This window comes from Saimiri boliviensis, chromosome 1 (assembly GCF_048565385.1).
Source record: "Saimiri boliviensis isolate mSaiBol1 chromosome 1, mSaiBol1.pri, whole genome shotgun sequence".
Taxonomy (NCBI): domain Eukaryota; kingdom Metazoa; phylum Chordata; class Mammalia; order Primates; family Cebidae; genus Saimiri; species Saimiri boliviensis.
In genome coordinates this window covers 269824501-269843038 of record NC_133449.1, presented here as the reverse complement: position 1 = coordinate 269843038, position 18538 = coordinate 269824501, and the positions used below count along the sequence as shown (strand labels likewise).

The following is an 18538-nucleotide window of genomic DNA, read 5'->3' as shown; positions in this document are numbered from 1 at the left end:
CCCGGTGCACATGGTGGCTGTGCAGAAAGGCATGCTGGGACACAGAGAAAGGAGCTTTCAGTGTTCTCCTCCTCAGTCACAGGGGCACCACAGGACACAAAGTACTTCTGAAAAAGCTGTTTAACTTACGATAGTTCAATGACTTAGGGGAACTTGTGAGTGAGGCCTATTCATGTTCTGAAGAGAAAAAGGTTTCTTCTTTGAGAACTTTAAGGCTATTAACCACTACAGTCCTCTGAACACCTGCGAGGAGGTACTGACTACCGGAAGATACTATCGCATGGGTGAAATAGCAGCTTATCAGGCATCCAGCGGGAGTTTAAGCCTAAGTCATAAAGATTCTTTTGGACAAAGGAAACAGGCAGGTGAGAGCAAAGAAATCTGATGAACCAGCTAAGTTGACCAGACTTGTCTGACAACCTGCATGGAGTAGAAAATGTGAGAACATTTTCACTTTTTCATTTTTACCCCCTTGGTAATTCCCTCTGTGGCTAGAGTATCATATTTGGGGGAGCACTGTGAAAGGGTTGTAAGGATGTGTGCAGTGGCTCAACCTGTAATTCCAGCACTTTGGGAGACCGAGGTGAGCAGATCACCTGAGGCCAGGAGTTCAAGACCAGCCTGGCCAAAATGGCGAAACGCCATCTCTACTAAAATTATAAGAGATTAGCTGGGTGTGGTGGTGTGTGCCTGTAATTTCAGCTACTCCGGAGGCTGAGGCAGGAGAATTGCTTGAACCTGGGAGGCAGAGGCTGCAGTGAGCCAAGATCGCGCCATTGCATTCCAGCCTGGGCAACAAAAGCGAAACTCGGTCTCAAAAAAACAAAGAAAGGGTTGTGAAAGATGGATGTGGTCAGAAGGTCATGAGGGTCCCCAGTGCTCAGAGAAGTAAAAAAACATGGAGAGAAGCTGTTTGTCCAGCTCTTTTGCTACTGTTCATTTGAAGTAACTTAATTTTTGGGCCCACTCTAAAACTCTCTAACATATTTCCATCAGTAGTTCTTCCTTGTAAAAAGATATTCTTTATTGTAAAGAAAATTATTTCCATATTATGAAATATGGAATAACAATAAAAATATTAAAAAGAAAGCAAAACCATCCATAAGACCACAACTTGGAAGTGACCAGGATTTCTGACTTTCCATCCAGGGACAGAAGAGATGAAGGCCAGGAGTCAGTGGCCTCTCTTTTCTCCACTGTGAAGCTGTGCCAGGCAGGGCAGAGACTAAACTGAACCGTCACCCAGTGCTTCCTCCTGCTCAGTTCTGTGCTTAGTACTCACATTCACTGAGCACCTCATTCTCAGTCACTATTATTGCCCCATTTTTCAAATGAGGAAACTAAGGCACAGAGAGAAGCGATCTGCCGAAGGCACTCTGCTCAGTGCCGAAAGTGGTTCAAACAGTCTGGCTCCAGAGCCTGGGCTCTCTACTGAGCTCTCCTTGGTCCTGGAAGCCCTCTTCTCGCTATCTCCCAAGCGAAGGGAGCACTCAAGACCAGCCGACGTGGGAGCAGCTCTACAGGCCAAAGCCTGGCCCGAGCCCGCGGCTGACACTGAGGCTGCACACTGGAGCAGGTCCCGCCCGTGTGGCATTCGCATGGCAGTGCCACATGCTGCTCAGCCCCTGCTTCCTCGGCAGAACTTCCCCAGGCCACTAGGCCATTCGACACGTCACCCCACCTGATATCTGGTCTTCTTACCCGAAGGCTTCAAAGCTTCTTATTGCCCCGTCCCAACTGTGATTTAGCTAGTGCGACCTGCAATTCTCCACCCCTTCAGCTCAGTGCTTTCCCACCCGCCAACTCTTGTTGCTTAGGCTGGCTTTCCCTATCTCCAAGGAAAAGGGACGACTAGAAAAGCTGCGTCTGAGGGTCGGGCACAGTGGCTCACGCCTGTAATCCCAGCACTCTGGAAGGCCGAGGCGGGTGGATCACCAGGTCAGGAGATCAAGACCATGCTGGCCAACATGGTGAAACCCAGTCTCTACTAAAATACAAAAAATTAGCTGGGCATGTTGGCTCGCACCTGTAGTCCCAGCTACTCGGGAGGCTGAGGCAGGGGAACAGCTTGAACTTGAAAGTGGAGGTTGCACTGTGCCACTGCACTCTAGCCTGGCAACAGAGTGAGACTTTGTCTCAACAACAACAACAAAAAGAAAAGTTAAGGAGGGAAATGAAATCCATTCTTGGAAGGGGGAGCCCAAGACTCTCCCCCGTAAAACAAGGGGTTGTCCTCACCGTCTCTGAGGTCCCCTGCCACTCTGGCACAGGGCAGTTTCTGGTCCTAATCCAGCGCTCATGAGAATGTGCATGCAGCCACCAGGGGGCACAACACACTGAAGAAAAACCGACTTCTGGCCAAGCTGCTCTGGGGCTCAGGGAATTCTGGTGAAACTGGCAGGAGATGCTCAACTAGAAAGGGGAAACTCCACCCTGGGCCTATGGTCCCTAAAAGGGAACAGTGGCCATTCTCAGTGGCTCACCAGCCAACATTGCCTCTGTTGACTATGGCTCACCCAGGCCCCCAGTCCTGTTTAGAATGGAACCAAATCTGACACCAGAAAGGGCCAGGCTTTCTGGAGCACCTCCAGCTCAGGCAGGATGAAGATGGCATGGAGAAAGCAGTGACACACATCGACTTGGACTTACCATCACTGCTCTCTCCTTTGCGGACTCTGTGGGGGAGAAATTCTGGGCCTGGAGACAGAGCTAGGAAATGTCAGTTAAATAATTCATCAGTTAGGGAACTTTGGGATTATCAGCTAAAATGAGTTTGTGACATTTGTGATTCATAGCATAGGTCAGCAAACTGGCCACCCCTCAGGCCAAATCTGGCCTGGTACCTGTTCTCATGAACAGTGGAACACAGCTATGCCTACTTGTTCACCTACTAACTAAGGCTCTTTTTTTTTTTTTTTTTTTTTTTTTAAAGTAAAGGAATAAAGAATGGCTATTCCACAGGCAGAGCAGCCTAAGGCTTCTTTTGTACTACAACAGTGGAGAGGTAGTTGTGACAGACTTTGTAGCCCTTGACAGAGAGTTTTGCAATCTGTGGTTTATAGGCACAGCTCATTAGGAAAGTCTTACTATTGATTATGATAAATGAACTGGTATCAGCCAAGTAAAACCCATGCAATCAGTGTGCCTTTTACTCACACACACACAAGCGGGACCAGAGGAACGAGTCCATGGAGTATGACTAGGGTAGCAGCATCCTCAGTGACATTTGGCAAATGGCCCTGTCGCACTACGGCAAAGGTGATTTGCTGAAAGCAAAGGATTCTAATGGGCCTTGACAATTTGACCGTCACAAATCTCGACCCTGCATACTGCTTCGAGGGGTAGGACGTGCTGGCAGACAGCATCCATATGTACCTTTCATCATTACATGCATGGGATCTGGGCAGATGAAGGGGGTTTAGACATGTGGACATCTTACTTTGAAGCGCATTCCTTTCCGCTGGCCTTTGTCCAGTTTCGGCTTTTCCACATAAAGAGGGTTTTTGAGCAATGTCTGGGCTTTGGGTTCAAACTGCACAGACCAATCCCACACGGTGAGCAGATTCAAAGGCTTGCTTTGTGTCTCCTGGCCTTCTCTACCCTGCCAAAGCAAGCACAGGTCACGACGGCTTCCCGGGAGGGCTGAGGAAGGCAAACACATACTTCTGGAAACAGGCACAAGGAAGTGTGCTCCCACCCTGCCCTGAGAATGAATAATCACGGGCCCTTTATTTTTAAAGGCTGAGGCTACCTGTGGTTATTCACTACATGCTTTTGGTAGGGGAGGAGGGCAAGAAGAAGGACACTGACTTTCAGGCAGTCTACACGCCAGCTGCTGCGCCAGGTGCTTCCACAGCCTAGCAAGGTAACTGTGTTTTTCCAATTTTACATCTGAGGAAACCAAGCCTCAGAAAACTGAACTGCCCAAGGTCACAAAACTGGTAAGGCACAAGGCTGGGCTCTGAAAGCAGGGCTGTCGCTCCTACTGCCCTGGGAGATTTGGTAATCTCCCAGCTCAAGCAAACCCTGCAGTTCTCAGGAGGCTGCTCAGAAGCACTGAGATTAGCTGGGAAAGCTGTGCCTGTGGGACACAGCCTCAGGAGGGACCAAAGGGGATAAGATGAAAGGAAAAGCCCAGTTGCCCTGCTCTGCCTGGTCTCCATTCTCTTCACAGAGGAATTCCAGGCATTAAGCAAACGAAAGGGAGGACATCTGGTCTGATTGTCTTTAAAACGGACAGTTTTGAATTCTGCTTAATTCCCCAGCTTCAACACTTGCTTCCAATTCCAATTATTTACCATGTGACCACCGGTGAATTACTTATCATTTTTCAGCCTCAATTTCCTCCAGGATAATAAAAAGCATATGCCATAGGGTGCTGTGAGGATTAAATATTAATACCTAAGAAGCTCTTAGAACAATGCTTGGTATATAGTGTTAAATATCTTTTTAAAAATGCGGAGCGTCTCATGAGTTTGCATGTCATCCTGTGCAGAGGCCATGCTAATCTTCTCTATATCATTCCAACTTTTTTTAGTTTACGTGCTGCCAAGGGAGCACCATTTTCAGCTTCAGTATTACTGCATACTTGTGAGAGGGAGCCTCTTCAATACACAGGTTCCTAAGAGGGACTCTTACCATGTTAGTATCTTTTTGATGAGGCGAATTGAAGAAGAAGGTGCTAAAAATAGGTATGTATAGGCTATCTGACAAAACAGTCAGATAAGTCTCTGTGAATTCAAATGCTGGGGGATGCTGGTGCACCAGCTGCCAGACACAATCTAGGAAAAGCAGGAACACAGGAACCTGCATGAAAACAAGATACGTTACTTGGTGGGCAGAGCCCAAAGCAAGCCGTCCTGAGTTCAAGGGGCAGCCACCTCCACAGCTATGGAATAACCACTTCTGAGGACTTTGTTCTCTGGGAAACTCAGGAGACTCCATTCCATCCCAAGTGAGAAATATGCTAAACTGAAATCACATGCTTGTGGAATCATGTACCTATCTGTGTCAGACATTACAAAGATGAAGTATGTAAAAATCTCATTATGGATCAGTGTTACAGTGAGCATCTGCAACTGATTCTAATAAAGGAAAACACTAACTTAGGACCCCAATTAAGCAACATTCTACCTTCTCCAAAAAAAAAAAATTCCATTATTCTCATCAGTAGTACTACATTACCAAAAAGTATACTTAATTATGATTGCTACTTTGAATTTTATCAATAAAAAGTAATGGGCAGGAGGGAAGCTTCCATTCTCTACCTGGCCACTCACTGACTAACAGGATTTGATCCTGGAGACCGACTGGAAGTAGAGGCCTCCTCTCCACCCCTGCAGTGAGGGCCCATGGGGATGGGAGACAAGGCAGAAGTAGTGAAAGTGAGTTTCAAAATATATGTTTACAAATCCGCAAGCCTCCTTTATTAGCTCCCAGAGGTGAGCTCTTGATGAGTGGGGAGAGTGGTTTCTAGTGTGCTCTGTCATTTAGAAAGTACTTATCCTCCCTGATTCACCAGTGATCCTGCCAGGGGCTAAGACAAGCTAAGTTACAATCTCTCCCTTACAGAAGAGGAAATGGGGAAGATCTGAGATGCAGGAAGCCTGGCCCCAGGATCTCACACAGGGCTCATGAGAGAGAAGAGTAGGGATGCAGCTCTTAAAGCCGCTTCAATCAGATCACAAATGTCACCACCCAACTTTCCTACAAAACTCCAATATGTCCATGTTGAGATGCAAAGAAACATTTGTACAGCAACTTTATTTCACACTTCATTTTATGCACAGTATCATTAAATAGAAAATATCTGAACTGCACTGTACAGGCAAGGCAACAGGCTAAGAAAATATGAGTGACTTCTCCAAGAGCTGGGTAAACAGTAGATCAGGTCTCTTCTTAGACCTTAAGTCTCTTTCCCCATTAGACATGGTGCCTGCCAGTCCCCCTTTTCTCAAGATATACAAAAACATACGGCTAGGCATGGTGGCTCATGCCTGTAATTCCAGCATTTTGGGAGGCTGAGGCAGGTGGATGATCTCCTGAGCCCAGAAGTTTGAGACCAACCTGGGCAACATGGCAAAATCCATCTCTACAAAAAACACAAAAATTAGCTAGGTATGGTAGTGCGAGCCTATAGTCCCAGCTACTCAGGAGGCTGAGTCAGGAGGATTGCTTGAGCCCTGGGGGTTGAAACTGCGCCAAGCCATGACTGCACAACTGTATTCCAGCCTGAGCAACACAGCAAGACCATGTCTCAAAAACAAAACAAGGCCGGGTGGCGTGGCTCACACCTGTAATCCCAGCACTTTGGGAGGCCGAGGCAGGTGAATCACCTGAGGTCAGGAGTTCGAGACCAGCCTGACCAACATGGAGAAATCCTGTCTCTATTAAAAATATAAAATTAGCTGGGCATGGTGGCATATGCCTGAAATCCCAGCTACTTGGGAGGCTGAGGCAGGAGAATCTCTTGAACCCGGGAGACGGAGGTTGCAGTGAGCCAAGATCGCACCATTGCACTCCAGCCTGGGCAACAAGAGTAAAACGCCAGCTCAAAAAACAAACCAAACCAAAAAAACACTCTTCTCCACACAGTATCGGCTCTCGGCCTACCATGTTATGTAAATGCCATCAACCTTTCAAATCAGTTCCTTAAAGTCCCTTCTTGGACTGAAAGATGTGATTTCTATTCAGCTCAATGGGACACAGAGGAGTCCAGGCCAGGCCTGAAAGAAACCATCTAGCTCAGTGAGAGACACCTGGATCACCCCAGGAACCCACCAAGCCCATGACATCAGGAGCCATGGCTCTGCCCACAGCATTCTGCATCAAACTGTTCTGCACCGCAGAGAGACATGCTGACTACCTGGAATATGAAAACCAAAAGTCACACTGCTTGGCAGGTGATTTGATTAAAGAAAGTTTGTCTGTTTTCAATTTTCTTTCTACCAATCATCAAGAAGGCAGCCAAGGGAATGTGTACGCTGTCACCTAGACATGTATACCACAATCTGGGGGACTCATTTTCACCAAGTGACCTCAAATGCTAACTCTCCTGTGCCTGAACTTGGAGGCCCAGGCCTGGAGTGATTCATCCAGACAGAAGCAGAAGAGGCTGTGGGCATAGCCCCACACAGGCTACCACTAAGGCCCTGGTAACAGGTAGCATTAACATAACCCTGTGCTTGCTTTTTTTTTTTTTTTTTTTTGAGACAGAGTCTCACTCTGTCACCCAGGCTGGAGTGCAGTAGTGTGATCTTGGCTCACTGCAACCTCCGCCTCCTGGGTTCAAGCAATTCTCCTGCCTCAGCCTCCCAAGTAGCTGAGACTACAGGTGTGTGCCCCCACACCTGGCTAAATTTTTGTAACTTTAGTAGAGATGGGGTTTCACCATGTTAGTCAGGATGGTCTCGATCTCCTGACCTCACGATCCACCCGCCTCAACCTTCCAAAGTGCTGAGATTACAGGTATGAGCCACCACACCTGCCCCCTGTGCTTTATTTAAAAAAAATTATGTGCAAGGAAAATTTACTGAATGGCTGGGTGTGGTGGCTCACACCTGTAATCCCAGCCCTTTGGGAGGCTGAGGTGGGTGGGTCACATCAGGAGTTCAAGACCAGCCTGGGCAACATGGTGAAGCCCCATCTCTACTAAAAATACAAAAAACTAGCTGGGCATGGTGGCACACACCTGTAATGCCAATTACTCCAGAGGCTGAGGCAGGAGAATAGCTTGAACCCAGGAGGCAGAGGTGGAGGTTGCAGTGAGCTGAGATTGCACCACTGCACTTTAGCCTGTGCAACAGAACAAGACTCCGCCTCATATAACACAAAACAAAACAAAAAAATTGACTCAAAATCTAAAATCATTTAGCTCCAAAATTCAAAACTTAAAAAAAAAAGAACTTCATTTATTTTGAGACAAGGTCTCACTGTCACTCAGGCTGGAGTGCAGTAGCACAATTATGGCTCACTGCAGCCTTGACCTCCCAGGTTAAAGCAATCCTCTCACCTCACCCTCCCTAGTAGCTAGGACTGTAGTCAGGCACCACCATGGCCAGTTTATTTTATTTTTTGGTAGAGACGGGGCCTCTCTATGTTGCCTAGGCTGGTTTCAAACTCCTGTTCTCCCAAACTGCTAGGATTACAGGTGCAAACCACCATGCCTGGCCTCTAATTTTTGGATTAAGGATGCTCAACCAGTAATGGAGTGGAAATATTCCAAAATCCAAAACAATTTGAAATCTGAAACACTTCTGGTCCCACGACTTTCAGATAAGGGATATTCAACCTGTATTTTCTGCAGAAAACCTGCACCTTGCATATCTATTCATTGCAAAGACTAATTTAATAGAAAAGGTAGAAGTCTTCCTCACTGAGTTACTTTATATTTGTTTTATTAACAAATATTATTCCCACTATAAAATATGTATACACTTTGATGTACACAATTTAGAAAACTCTGAACATACTTATTAATATCTCTTTCCTCTGAGAAAGGTTTCACTATCATTTAAAGTATCCAAAGTCATCACACAATGTAATGATCCCAGTTTTCTTAACAAACCTGTTCGGCTTACACTTTGCAAGCAGTAACCCTACATCTGAAGACAGGTATTAAGAGACTGCATAGTTCTCCCCAGGACAGAAACAGTCTGCAGTGAGGGAACTTACCTCTTCTTTGTCATTCTGGCGGAGATGGTTGCAGCGATCCAAGAAACAGTGGCCACCCATGACCCACTCCTTTTGGATGAGGCTCTGGAAACCAATTCTGGTTCTGCAGTGGGGGTCCATCATCAGTTGCACCAGAGAGGAAATGAGACAGCAGAGGTCGGACGCATTCTCCTCTAGGAAAGGCCCCAGCAGCAGTGCAAAGAGGAAGGAGGGCATAAAATGTTAGACAGCTTCAGAATGCTCTCACTTGTACAGTTAAAAGTAGGATTCCCAACACCAAGGTCTACTATTAATGGTCATGCTCTTATTCCCTAAATGCAAGGGCCAATGACAAAGGATTATGTTTTCAGACTGAGATGAACTGCTCTAGCATGTCTAGCACAGGTTCCGGCATACACTGGGACTAAGTATGTATTTGCATACTGAATACATAAATGCAGCACTGCAAAGCTACTTTCAGCATGTGGGGGTCTGTGTGCCACACCTACAGAGACAGTAGAATTATTTACCTAATGATGACCTGCCAGCTTCCACAGGCCAAGACTAAAGCCCTTCCTTCCTGGGGTGTGGAAGCCTCCGTCACTGAACTCACTGCTTCACGGCTCAGCTGCTTCTCAAACTCACCTCAGACCTCCCTTCTGCTATTCCTAAGTCCTCCACTAACTCTACTTTGGAGAAGGTTGAATATTTCTTGACTGTAGCAAATTTATTTCTATTTTCAGCTCTAAGGCTCTGTCCTTTCCTGTTTGAGGAGCACAGAGGTGCCTGCTTCTCTTCCTAACGTAGGAGACAAATTCGCCATGGTTTACTTCCACATGCCCACTTTTCATGCACTTTCCAAACCCATCTGATGAAAAGTCCACTCACATACTTGTTTAACGTTCATGAGCTAGAGCAAAGGAACCACACATCTTTATCCCTTAGAGTTTTAAGATCCTAAAAGTCAGAGTCTACATCCCAGTTTCCCTTTTACAAAAGTAGGTGTGACCCAAGTTGTTTTTTAAAAAATGCCCATGAGGAGGATGGTGCTAGTTGTCACTGGCATTAGAGAAACTTAAGAACGAATTGTAACTAGGAGGTGCTCATACTGTGATAACTCTCTCATTTGGACTCCTATTATCACAGAGCACTTTGGGTCCAAGCTTACACTTCTCCCTCCAGGAAACAAACCTCAGCTATGGGATGACATGGGTTACAGACAAATAGATTTTTATTTTTGTCACCTAGTGTTATCAGTTTTCAAAATAAGGTTTTTTTTTTTTTTTTTTTTTTTTTTTGAGACAGAGTCCCACTCTGTCACCCAGGCTGGAGTGTAGTGGCACAATCTCGACTCACTGAAACCTCTGCCTCCCAGGTTAAAGCAATTCTTGTGCCTCAGCCTCCCGAGAAGCCAGGATTATAGGCACACAGCACCACGCCTGGCTAATTTAGTAGAGATGGGGTTTCGTCATGTTGGCTAGGCTGGTCTCGAACTCCTGGCCCCAAGTGATCTGCATGCCTCGGCCTCCGTAAGTTTTGGGATTACAGGCATGAGCCACTGTGCCCAGCCACAAATTTCACTTTTTTTTTTTTTTTTTTGAGACGGCGTTTGCTCCTGTTACCCAGGCTGGAGTGCAATGGCGCGATCTCGGCTCACCGCAACCTCCACCTCCTGGGTTCCGGCAATTCTCCTGCCTCAGCCTCCTGAGTAGCTGGGATTACAGGCAAGTGCCACCATGCCCAGCTAATTTTTTGTATTTTTAGTAGAGATGGGGTTTCACCATGTTGACAAGGATGGTCTCGATCTCCTGACCTCATGATCCACCCGCCTCGGCCTCCCAAAGTGCTGGGATTACAGGCTTGAGCCACTGCGCCCGGCCCACAAGTTTCATTTTTAAGGAACATTTTCTTCTTAGATCTGAAGGGTGTTAATGATACTCCTAAGGGTAATGGGATGAGGGGCTAAAAGAGATTTCAGAGGTGAGACAATTCAGTAGTTCATCTAGGAGTGAAGGACGTCTCAGTTCCATCAGTCAAAGATTCAGGTTTCACTTTATACAACTCTATGATTAATGCGTTCTGGCCCTGAGTCCTTCTATCCCTTAGACCTCCAATCTTTATCCCTCCTCTTTTTCACAAGTTGCTCAATACTCAAATAATGCTCTGTTCTGTCATTGCTGGTTAGATCTTTTTCAATAGCATACTTAAGGCAACTCTCTCATTAGGTTGTAAACGTCTAGAAGACAGAAGAACAGAGCCCAGCACAAGGCAGGGGCTCAATAAATGTATTCAAATCTAAGTCGGTCAGCCAGTATCAGACGGACAGAAGCCACAGAAAGACACACGTTCCAGGCTGCCCTTAGAACCTAGGGCCAACAGTTAGAGAGTAGTTTCAGAGAATGAGAAAAGCTTGAGGGTATCAAGCACAAGACAATCTACTTAATTTACAGTGTGGGGCTATACGAAACAAAATATTTCTAAACAGAAGGTAAGGTTTTAGCTTAGCTCTAACTAGTTACGGCACCAATCTTCATTGCGTGGTAGTTGACACTTGCTCTCGCCTTATCTGAATGTTTGCATCATGTACAGCAAGTTAAACCCACTGAGGAAAAGGAAATCACAGGCCACCAAGTTTCTATGGTAACTGTATAAAGTGGTTAAACACAAAGATATAGAAATAACAACTAAGTCATCCATGGAGCTCTTTATATAAGAAGGATTATGAAAAGATTTTAACTTTAACCGAGCTCAGTTAATATAAAACAAAATCCAAAACATTAAGAAATGTGAGCTTTGGTAAAGATACCAAACAATTCCTTCTTGGACTGTGAATAGGTCTGCCAAGTTTGAAGTGAAAGAATTGTGTTTTAAACTCTAATAGTGAAATCCAAGGCAAAGGATTCCAAGGTTAGGGGAAAGGAATAGGATTTCTACACTATCTCACTCCTTTTGTTTCCAAATACATAAAGCTACATATAGAAAAACTGAATCTCAAGTGAAGAAAAGTAGAAATCATCCTTTGTGTTTTATATATATTACCTAAAAGAAGAACGTTCATGTTCTGTGCTTCCATACATTCTGTAATCTCTATTGCTTTCTTCAGGCAACGTCTAAATGGGAAAGAGACAAGAAAAAGGGGCATTAGTTCATGAGCTTGGTAACATAAACAGTATGTACTTTACAGATAGTCTGACTTGATCTTCAGTCTTCTCTCTTATTTTTTTTCCCCTACATTAAAATCCTCCAGAAAAGAAACTAATTACCATTTACATTATTTAGATACTGGGATAAACTCCTGCCCATTAGAAATTGAAAATCTTCAGAAGAAAATCCTAAAATTGATGTGAAAATGCTCCTAGTTGATTTCCATTTGTTTTTGAGATGAAGTTTTGCTTTTGTTGCCCAGGCTGGAGTGCAATGGTGTGATCTTGGCTCACCTCAACCTCCGCTTCCTGGGTTCAAGCTATTCTCCTGCCTCAGCCTCCCAAGCAGCTGGGATTACAGGCATGTGCCACCACGCTCAGCTAATTTTTTGTATTTTTAGTAGAGACAGAGTTTCACCGTGTTAGCCAAGATGGTCTCGATCTCCCAGCCTCAGGTGATCTGCCCGCCTTGGCCTCCCAAAGTGCTGGGATTACAGGTGTGGCCACTGCACCTGGCACTAGGTGATTTCTAAACTAGACATTCTTATTAAAAACTCATGCCTGAGTCTGTTGGTGAGCAAGACTCATAAAAATCCATATCTGGAAAATGTGAGACATGTCCAGATTGCTTTATTTAAGGTGACCTGCTGAATATATCACTGTGGCTAAAAAGCTCCAGTATGCTCAGAAATCCTTTTTGTCTCTCTCTACACGTTATTCCCTTTGTGACTGTTGCTGCTATTCCCAGCGTTGACTTGTCTCTCATGTATAACTGGGAGCCTTCACATAAGGTGTCCTCTGCCTCAGAGGTGTCTTCTCCTGCCACCCAGCCACCCTCCCTTCCCACACCCCGACTCTTCATCTGCCTACATACGCTCACTCTTCTCTGCCCACCCCACACAAAGAAGGGTTCTTTGCTTTTATAACATTTATCACTGTCTGCCATTATAAATTCAAATTATGAGAGGTGTAGCAGGATATCTGAAGCAGTTAAGTGTCTGGAGGACCATGGCTCCTTTCCACAACACTCACTGCAGAATGGAGAGAGAATGCGTGTGAGGCAGTAAGAAGCACTGCTCTTCCTTCTGAAATGTAGCCTAGCGTGAGAGCTCTTCTCTCACCCTGATCATCATTTCTGTTTTGCACCTTTCTCTGTTATCTCCTTTATTTAACAGGAACAGAACACTCAGTATAGAAATTAGGAAACAGCTACTTAATATAGAATTTAGGCAAGGCAATATATAACTCTGTTGTCTGGAACTCTCAACCTAACTCCCAAACCAAAAATAACTAACTGACATTAATCATGTTTTTTTTGCTTTTGTTTTTGTTTCTGTTTTGAGATGGAGTCTTGCTCTGTCACCCAGGCTGGAGTGCAGTGGCGCAATCTCAGCTCACTGCAACTGCTGCCTCCTTGGTTCAAGTGATTCTCCTGCCTCAGCCCCCAAAGTAGCTGGGACTACAGGCAAGTGCCACCATACCCAGCTAATTTTTTGTATTTTTAGTAGAGATGGGGTTTCACCGTGTTAGCCAGGATGGTCTCGATCTCCTGACCTTGTGATCCACCCTCCTCGGCCTCCCAAAGTGCTGGGATTACAGGCAGGAGCCACTGCGCCCAGCCTAATCATGTTTGTTTTTTTTTTTTCTTTGATATGGAGTTTCACTCTTGTTGCCCCAGGCTGGAGTGCAGTGGTGAGATCTTGGCTCACCGCAATCTCCACCTCCCAGGTTTAGGCGATTCTCCTGCCTCAGCCTCCTGAGTAGCTGAGATTACAGGCAGGCACCACCATGCCCAGCTAATTTTTTGTATTTTTAGTAGAGATGAGGTTTCTCCATGTTGGTCAGGCTGGTCTCGAACTCCTGACCTCAGGTGATCTGCTTGCCTCAGCCACCCAAAGTGCTGGGATTACAGGTGTGAGCCACTGCGCCTGGCCTAATCATCGTTTTTAAAAACACAGATAATATATGTATAAGATAAAAGATTCGAAAAGGTATTCAGTGAAAAGTCAGTATCACTCCTGTTCTCACCCCCAGTTTCCTCCCTAGAGGTCAGCACTGCTGCCTCAGTGATAATTCTGGGTTGTCACACTCTTTCTGTGGTATTTCAATGCCTGGTCTGTAGAGTACATCTCCTTGTAACCAGGTGGCATGTTCACAAATTCCTATCAAATGTGCACAGAAATAAGCAGCAAATGTAAAATCTAGCTGAGCCCTGAAGAGAACATGTATCTAAGAATATTTAACTGTGAAATATCAAACAAGCTCCAGACAACTGTAAAATTCATGAATAAAACAATGGTTTGAAATACCTGATTATGTCAAGCCAGCTGCTACTTTCCAACAGAGAAAACCATTTTATATCTGTGTCCCAAAATTCAGTACTGTTATCTGAAAAAAGAAAAAGGAATAAAGACATCATGTCATTGTTCACTGAAATACTTGCCACAGAAATCCTGTGCTACTCAACTGTGTCATTCAGATTAACAGTCCAGACTCAAACTGCAGAATCTAGGCACAGGACTTCAGGGCCATTTCAAAACTTTTGCTGAAATGGTTTTTGAGCTGTAGGTCTCTAGAAGGTTGTGGTAATCAAAAAGAGATCTTTATTGCCGAAATAAAAAATTCCTACAATGCATACACAAAGCCATGGTTCATCCTATAAGTCGACAGAGAGTAACATGTTTTAGGCAGAAATAGTTGACATCCAAGCTGCTATATCCTGATGCCATGAAAGCCTAAGGGTCAGACTTGATTTTTATTAGAATCTCAATGCACAAGTTCCTACACCCAGTATACCATGACATGGCTCCCCGCTACATGCCTTATAAAACAGAGAACCTTAAATCTTACAGAAATCCAATGTATTTAAAAGTTGCAAACTCAGGCTGGGTGCTGTGGCTCATGCCTATAATCCCAACACTTAGGGAGGCTGAGACAGGAAGATCACTTGAGGCCAGGAGTCTGAGGTTGCAGTGAGCTATGATGGTGCCACTGTACCCCATCCTTGGCAACAGAGCAAGACCCTGTTTCTAAAATATAAAAAAAAAGTTTTAAACTCAAATCAAGAAAAGGCAGATATACCTGGAAGTCCTGAGTGATTGAAATAAAACTAGAATGAGTGTCCTTTATTAAACAGTAAACATGTAATGTTTTAGTTTTGAGTTAGAGTCATACATTGCTGTTTCCCCTGCAAGGGTATAAGCTCTTGGTGTTATATTCCTCTTTATCACCAATGCCAGCATAGTTAGTGTACACAAGGGACTTTAAAAGTATGTGAAAACATGGAATCAAAAGATGAAAATAAAAAATATAAACTTTATTTCTCAACATAAGCTCCATCAAGTTTAAGACACTCTTATAAGAGATGATACCACCCATTTAGTTCACCCCTAAAGAACTGAGGGTCCTGGGAATTTAACCATGTCATTGCAGTCTATTTTATATTATTAACTGGAAAAAAAAAGGGATTCCCTTTAAGGCTACACACACACACACACACACACACACACACATATTTTATTTATTTTTTGAGATGGAGCTTCACTCTTGTCACCCAGGCTGGAGTGCAATGGCATGATCTTGACTGACTGCAACCCCTGCCTCCGGGATTCACTCTCCTGCCTCAGCCCACTGGAGTAGCTGCAATTACAGGCACCTGCCACCATGCCCGGCTAATTTTTGTATTTTTAGTAGAGATAGGGTTTCACCATGTTGGCCAGGCTGGTCTCAAACTCCTGAACTTAAGTGCCCCGCCTGTCTCAGCCTACCAAAGTGTTGGGATTACACGCGTGAGTCACTGCACCCGGCAAGTAGGTTTGCTCAACTTTAACTCTTCAGTCAGAATTGTGTAAGCTGAACCATCTGAGATGTCTATGGAGTTGACTATTGTTTCTTCTGCTGTTGGTCCTCTTCAATTAAGGCAGAAAAAAGATTAATTTTTTCCTTGCAAACTGATGTGGACAGTTTGCCATTACAGGCTTCATCTTTGACATCATCTGCTCCTTCTTAAAAATGAGTTGTCCATTTGTAAACTGCTGATTTCTATGGGGCATTATCCCCATGAACTCTTGTGAAGCATCAATAATTTCGCCATTCTTCCATCCAAGCTTCACCATAAATTCAGTATTTGTTTTTGCTTCAATTTTAGCAGAATTTGCGTTGCTCTGATAGGGGCTGTTTTCAAACTAATATCTTACCCTTCTCAGCTCTTCAAACCAGATCCTGCTCAGGCATGTTACAAGTTAGTATGAATTATTTTGGGGTAAAAAAGTTTTGAAATGCATGCATAGTTTTTGTATAGTATACATTTTCCATGAACTTTCTGAAGACCTCTTGTACAATGCAAACTGAATAAATGTCACTGAACGAATCCTAAAATAGTTAAGAATTTGCTAGGCTAAAAAGTCCAAGTTAGTCCAGGCAATGACTCATGCCTATAATCCCAGCACTTTGCGAGGCCAAAGTGGGAGGACTGCTTGAGCCTTAGAGTTCAAGATCAGTCTGGGCAACATTATGGGACTCTGTCATTACAAAAAAATACAAAAATTAGCCGGGTGAGGGGGTGTGTGCCTGTAATCCCAGCTACTTGGGAGGCAGAGGTGGGAAGATCACTTGAGCCTGCGAGTTTTAAGGTTGCAGTGAGTTGTGATCGTGCCACTGCACTCCAGTCTGGATGACAGAGGTGAGACCCTAACTCAAAAAAAAAAAATGTCCAAGTGAGGAAAAGTTACCTAGAGGCATGACAAATCTCGGAGCATAAAGACTCATTCCAGAATGAAGAGAATCAATGAGTGACTGAGCAGAGTTAAACATGAACCACCAGTAGGCAGCCTGGGCAGGAACATCGGGGTAGCTCGGACTGGCATGTTTCATTTTCTACCTTGTACATTTCTGATAAAACTTTTAATATTGTTAGAAACTGTATATTCCCAATCATGGGAAAAACAAAGTATTTCCACTTTGGGAAAAAAATCTACTGAAGAAAATGAACATCATTCACTTTATAAATCACTGCAAGTCAACAAATATAAATACTACATAGTTCAAAAGCTTTTAAAGGAAGAAATCAAAATGCTCACCACTGGACAACTGGTATGTTGAGGAAAGGGGAGAAGAGAAGGGTGGCTGTGTGATCACTGCCACAATAAAGAGGCGGGGAAAAGCCTGGAGAGAGATGGAGAGGGAAGTGTAGTGATGGCAGCCAGACCCCCGGCTCCATGACATCGCAGCCCTGGGCTCTTCGTACTATGGTAAGGAACCCAGAAAAAAGGCAACAACTTTCACCTGATCTGCATGGCATGACTTTCCCCATCTGACACAAAGTTTTTGCTCAGTATTCCTCTCACCTATCAGAAACAGCTGCTTAAACTTAGAGTATGCAGTCTGGATTTCCTGCAGGGATAGGAAGTTGCTTGACAGGTCTTCAGTTTTAACAATTTCATAGGGTGGCCTGTGGATGGTCTTGTAAATTCTAGGTACCAAAAAGGAATACGAGATTAGAAGAGCAAACACAAATTTTGCCTGAGGATTTACAATTTGCCATGATCTGTGTTAAGGGCTCAGTAGGCATTCTCCAATTTAAACTTCACCTACCAGGCAATTGTCTGGGACTCCTGTTCCCGGTCAACAGGTGTGGAAATGGAGGTACACAGAGTAAAACTGCCTGGCCCAATATTATACAATTTATAAACTGATAGAGCCATGATTTGGATCAAGGCAATGTGATTCTGAGTCTTTTCCTTTTTTTTTTTTTTAAATTTTAAATTCATCTACTTTTTAAAAAATTTGAAACATGCAGAAAGTAGAATAGTACAGTGACATGTACCATGACCTAAATTTGACAACTGTTAACATTACAGACATCGTGTCACCTCCCCGCTGAAGACTTTAGCATGCACCTCTAAAAACAATGCAGGTGACATTCTTAATTATTATGTTATACTGACTCCTTTCAAATTAACTCAAAATAATCACTATAAGTTGTACTTCTCTAGCACTAAGCTACCAGTAGGTAAACAGAAACACACATACTACTAAGAGCTGTTCCCTGCTTCTCGGAAAACACAAACTGAATAAGAACAAAACGTAGAACTACTAGTACTGACCTATCTAAGAAGCTCTTTTGGATTTGTAAAATGCCATCATCCTGTTCTTTGGGCAGTGCTGACATTTTCAAAAGGGCACTTCCATTGTGGCAAGACCAACACCATATCTGCAGAAAGAAATAAAGATTTACCAGATATAATAAACACAACCCAACAGGGGACACACGAGCTTAGCATTTAAATGCATACATGGAAATTTGTAACTTCAGTATGAAATGGCTGGACATACTCAACTTTATTAAGCCTGGGAGTATTTAGTCACAATGAAAAAGCATGATTTAGTTTTAAAAAATAAACAGGTCTAGGTAGTCAGACACAGACTTAAGGTCTAACATATACCTTTTGACTTATCATCTGCATTTGATAACCAGATGATAACAATAGTATGATTTTTTTATTATTTATTTATTTATTTTTTTTTTGAGACAGTGTCTCGGTCTTTTGCGCAGGCTGGAGTGCAGTGGTGTGATCTCTGCTGACTGCAACCTCTGCTTCCTAGGTTCAAGCAATTCTCCTGCCTCAGCCTCCTGAGTAGCTGTGGCCACAGGCACATGCTGCCATGCCAGCTAATTTTTTGTATTTTAGTAGAGATGGGGTTTCACTGTGTTGCCCAGGCTGGTTGCGAACTCCTGAACTCAG

General features: G+C 44.1%; 1 protein-coding gene and 1 non-coding gene across 4 annotated transcripts in view; both read right to left on the bottom strand.

The window, feature by feature from the left end:
- MTMR12 (myotubularin related protein 12) overlaps positions 1-18538 on the bottom strand; it is a 101638-nt gene that overhangs the window by 3419 nt on the left and 79681 nt on the right. Inside the window, exons 9-16 of one of the 3 annotated variants that reach the window (XM_039469759.2) lie at positions 17900-18006; positions 17141-17265; positions 14105-14183; positions 11692-11762; positions 8674-8846; positions 4639-4806; positions 3440-3601; positions 2650-2709 (exon numbers count right to left, since the gene is read on the bottom strand). In XM_039469759.2, coding sequence (XP_039325693.1) covers positions 2650-2709; positions 3440-3601; positions 4639-4806; positions 8674-8846; positions 11692-11762; positions 14105-14183; positions 17141-17265; positions 17900-18006 — 945 coding nt within the window. The remainder of the gene's footprint in view (positions 1-2649; positions 2710-3439; positions 3602-4638; positions 4807-8673; positions 8847-11691; positions 11763-14104; positions 14184-17140; positions 17266-17899; positions 18007-18538) is intronic. The other 2 variants (XM_074386792.1, XM_039469763.2) reach the window with 2 other exon arrangements.
- Positions 4452-4560, bottom strand: LOC120365671 (U6 spliceosomal RNA). Its single transcript, XR_005580558.1, has one exon. It is a non-coding gene; the product is annotated as a U6 spliceosomal RNA (small nuclear RNA).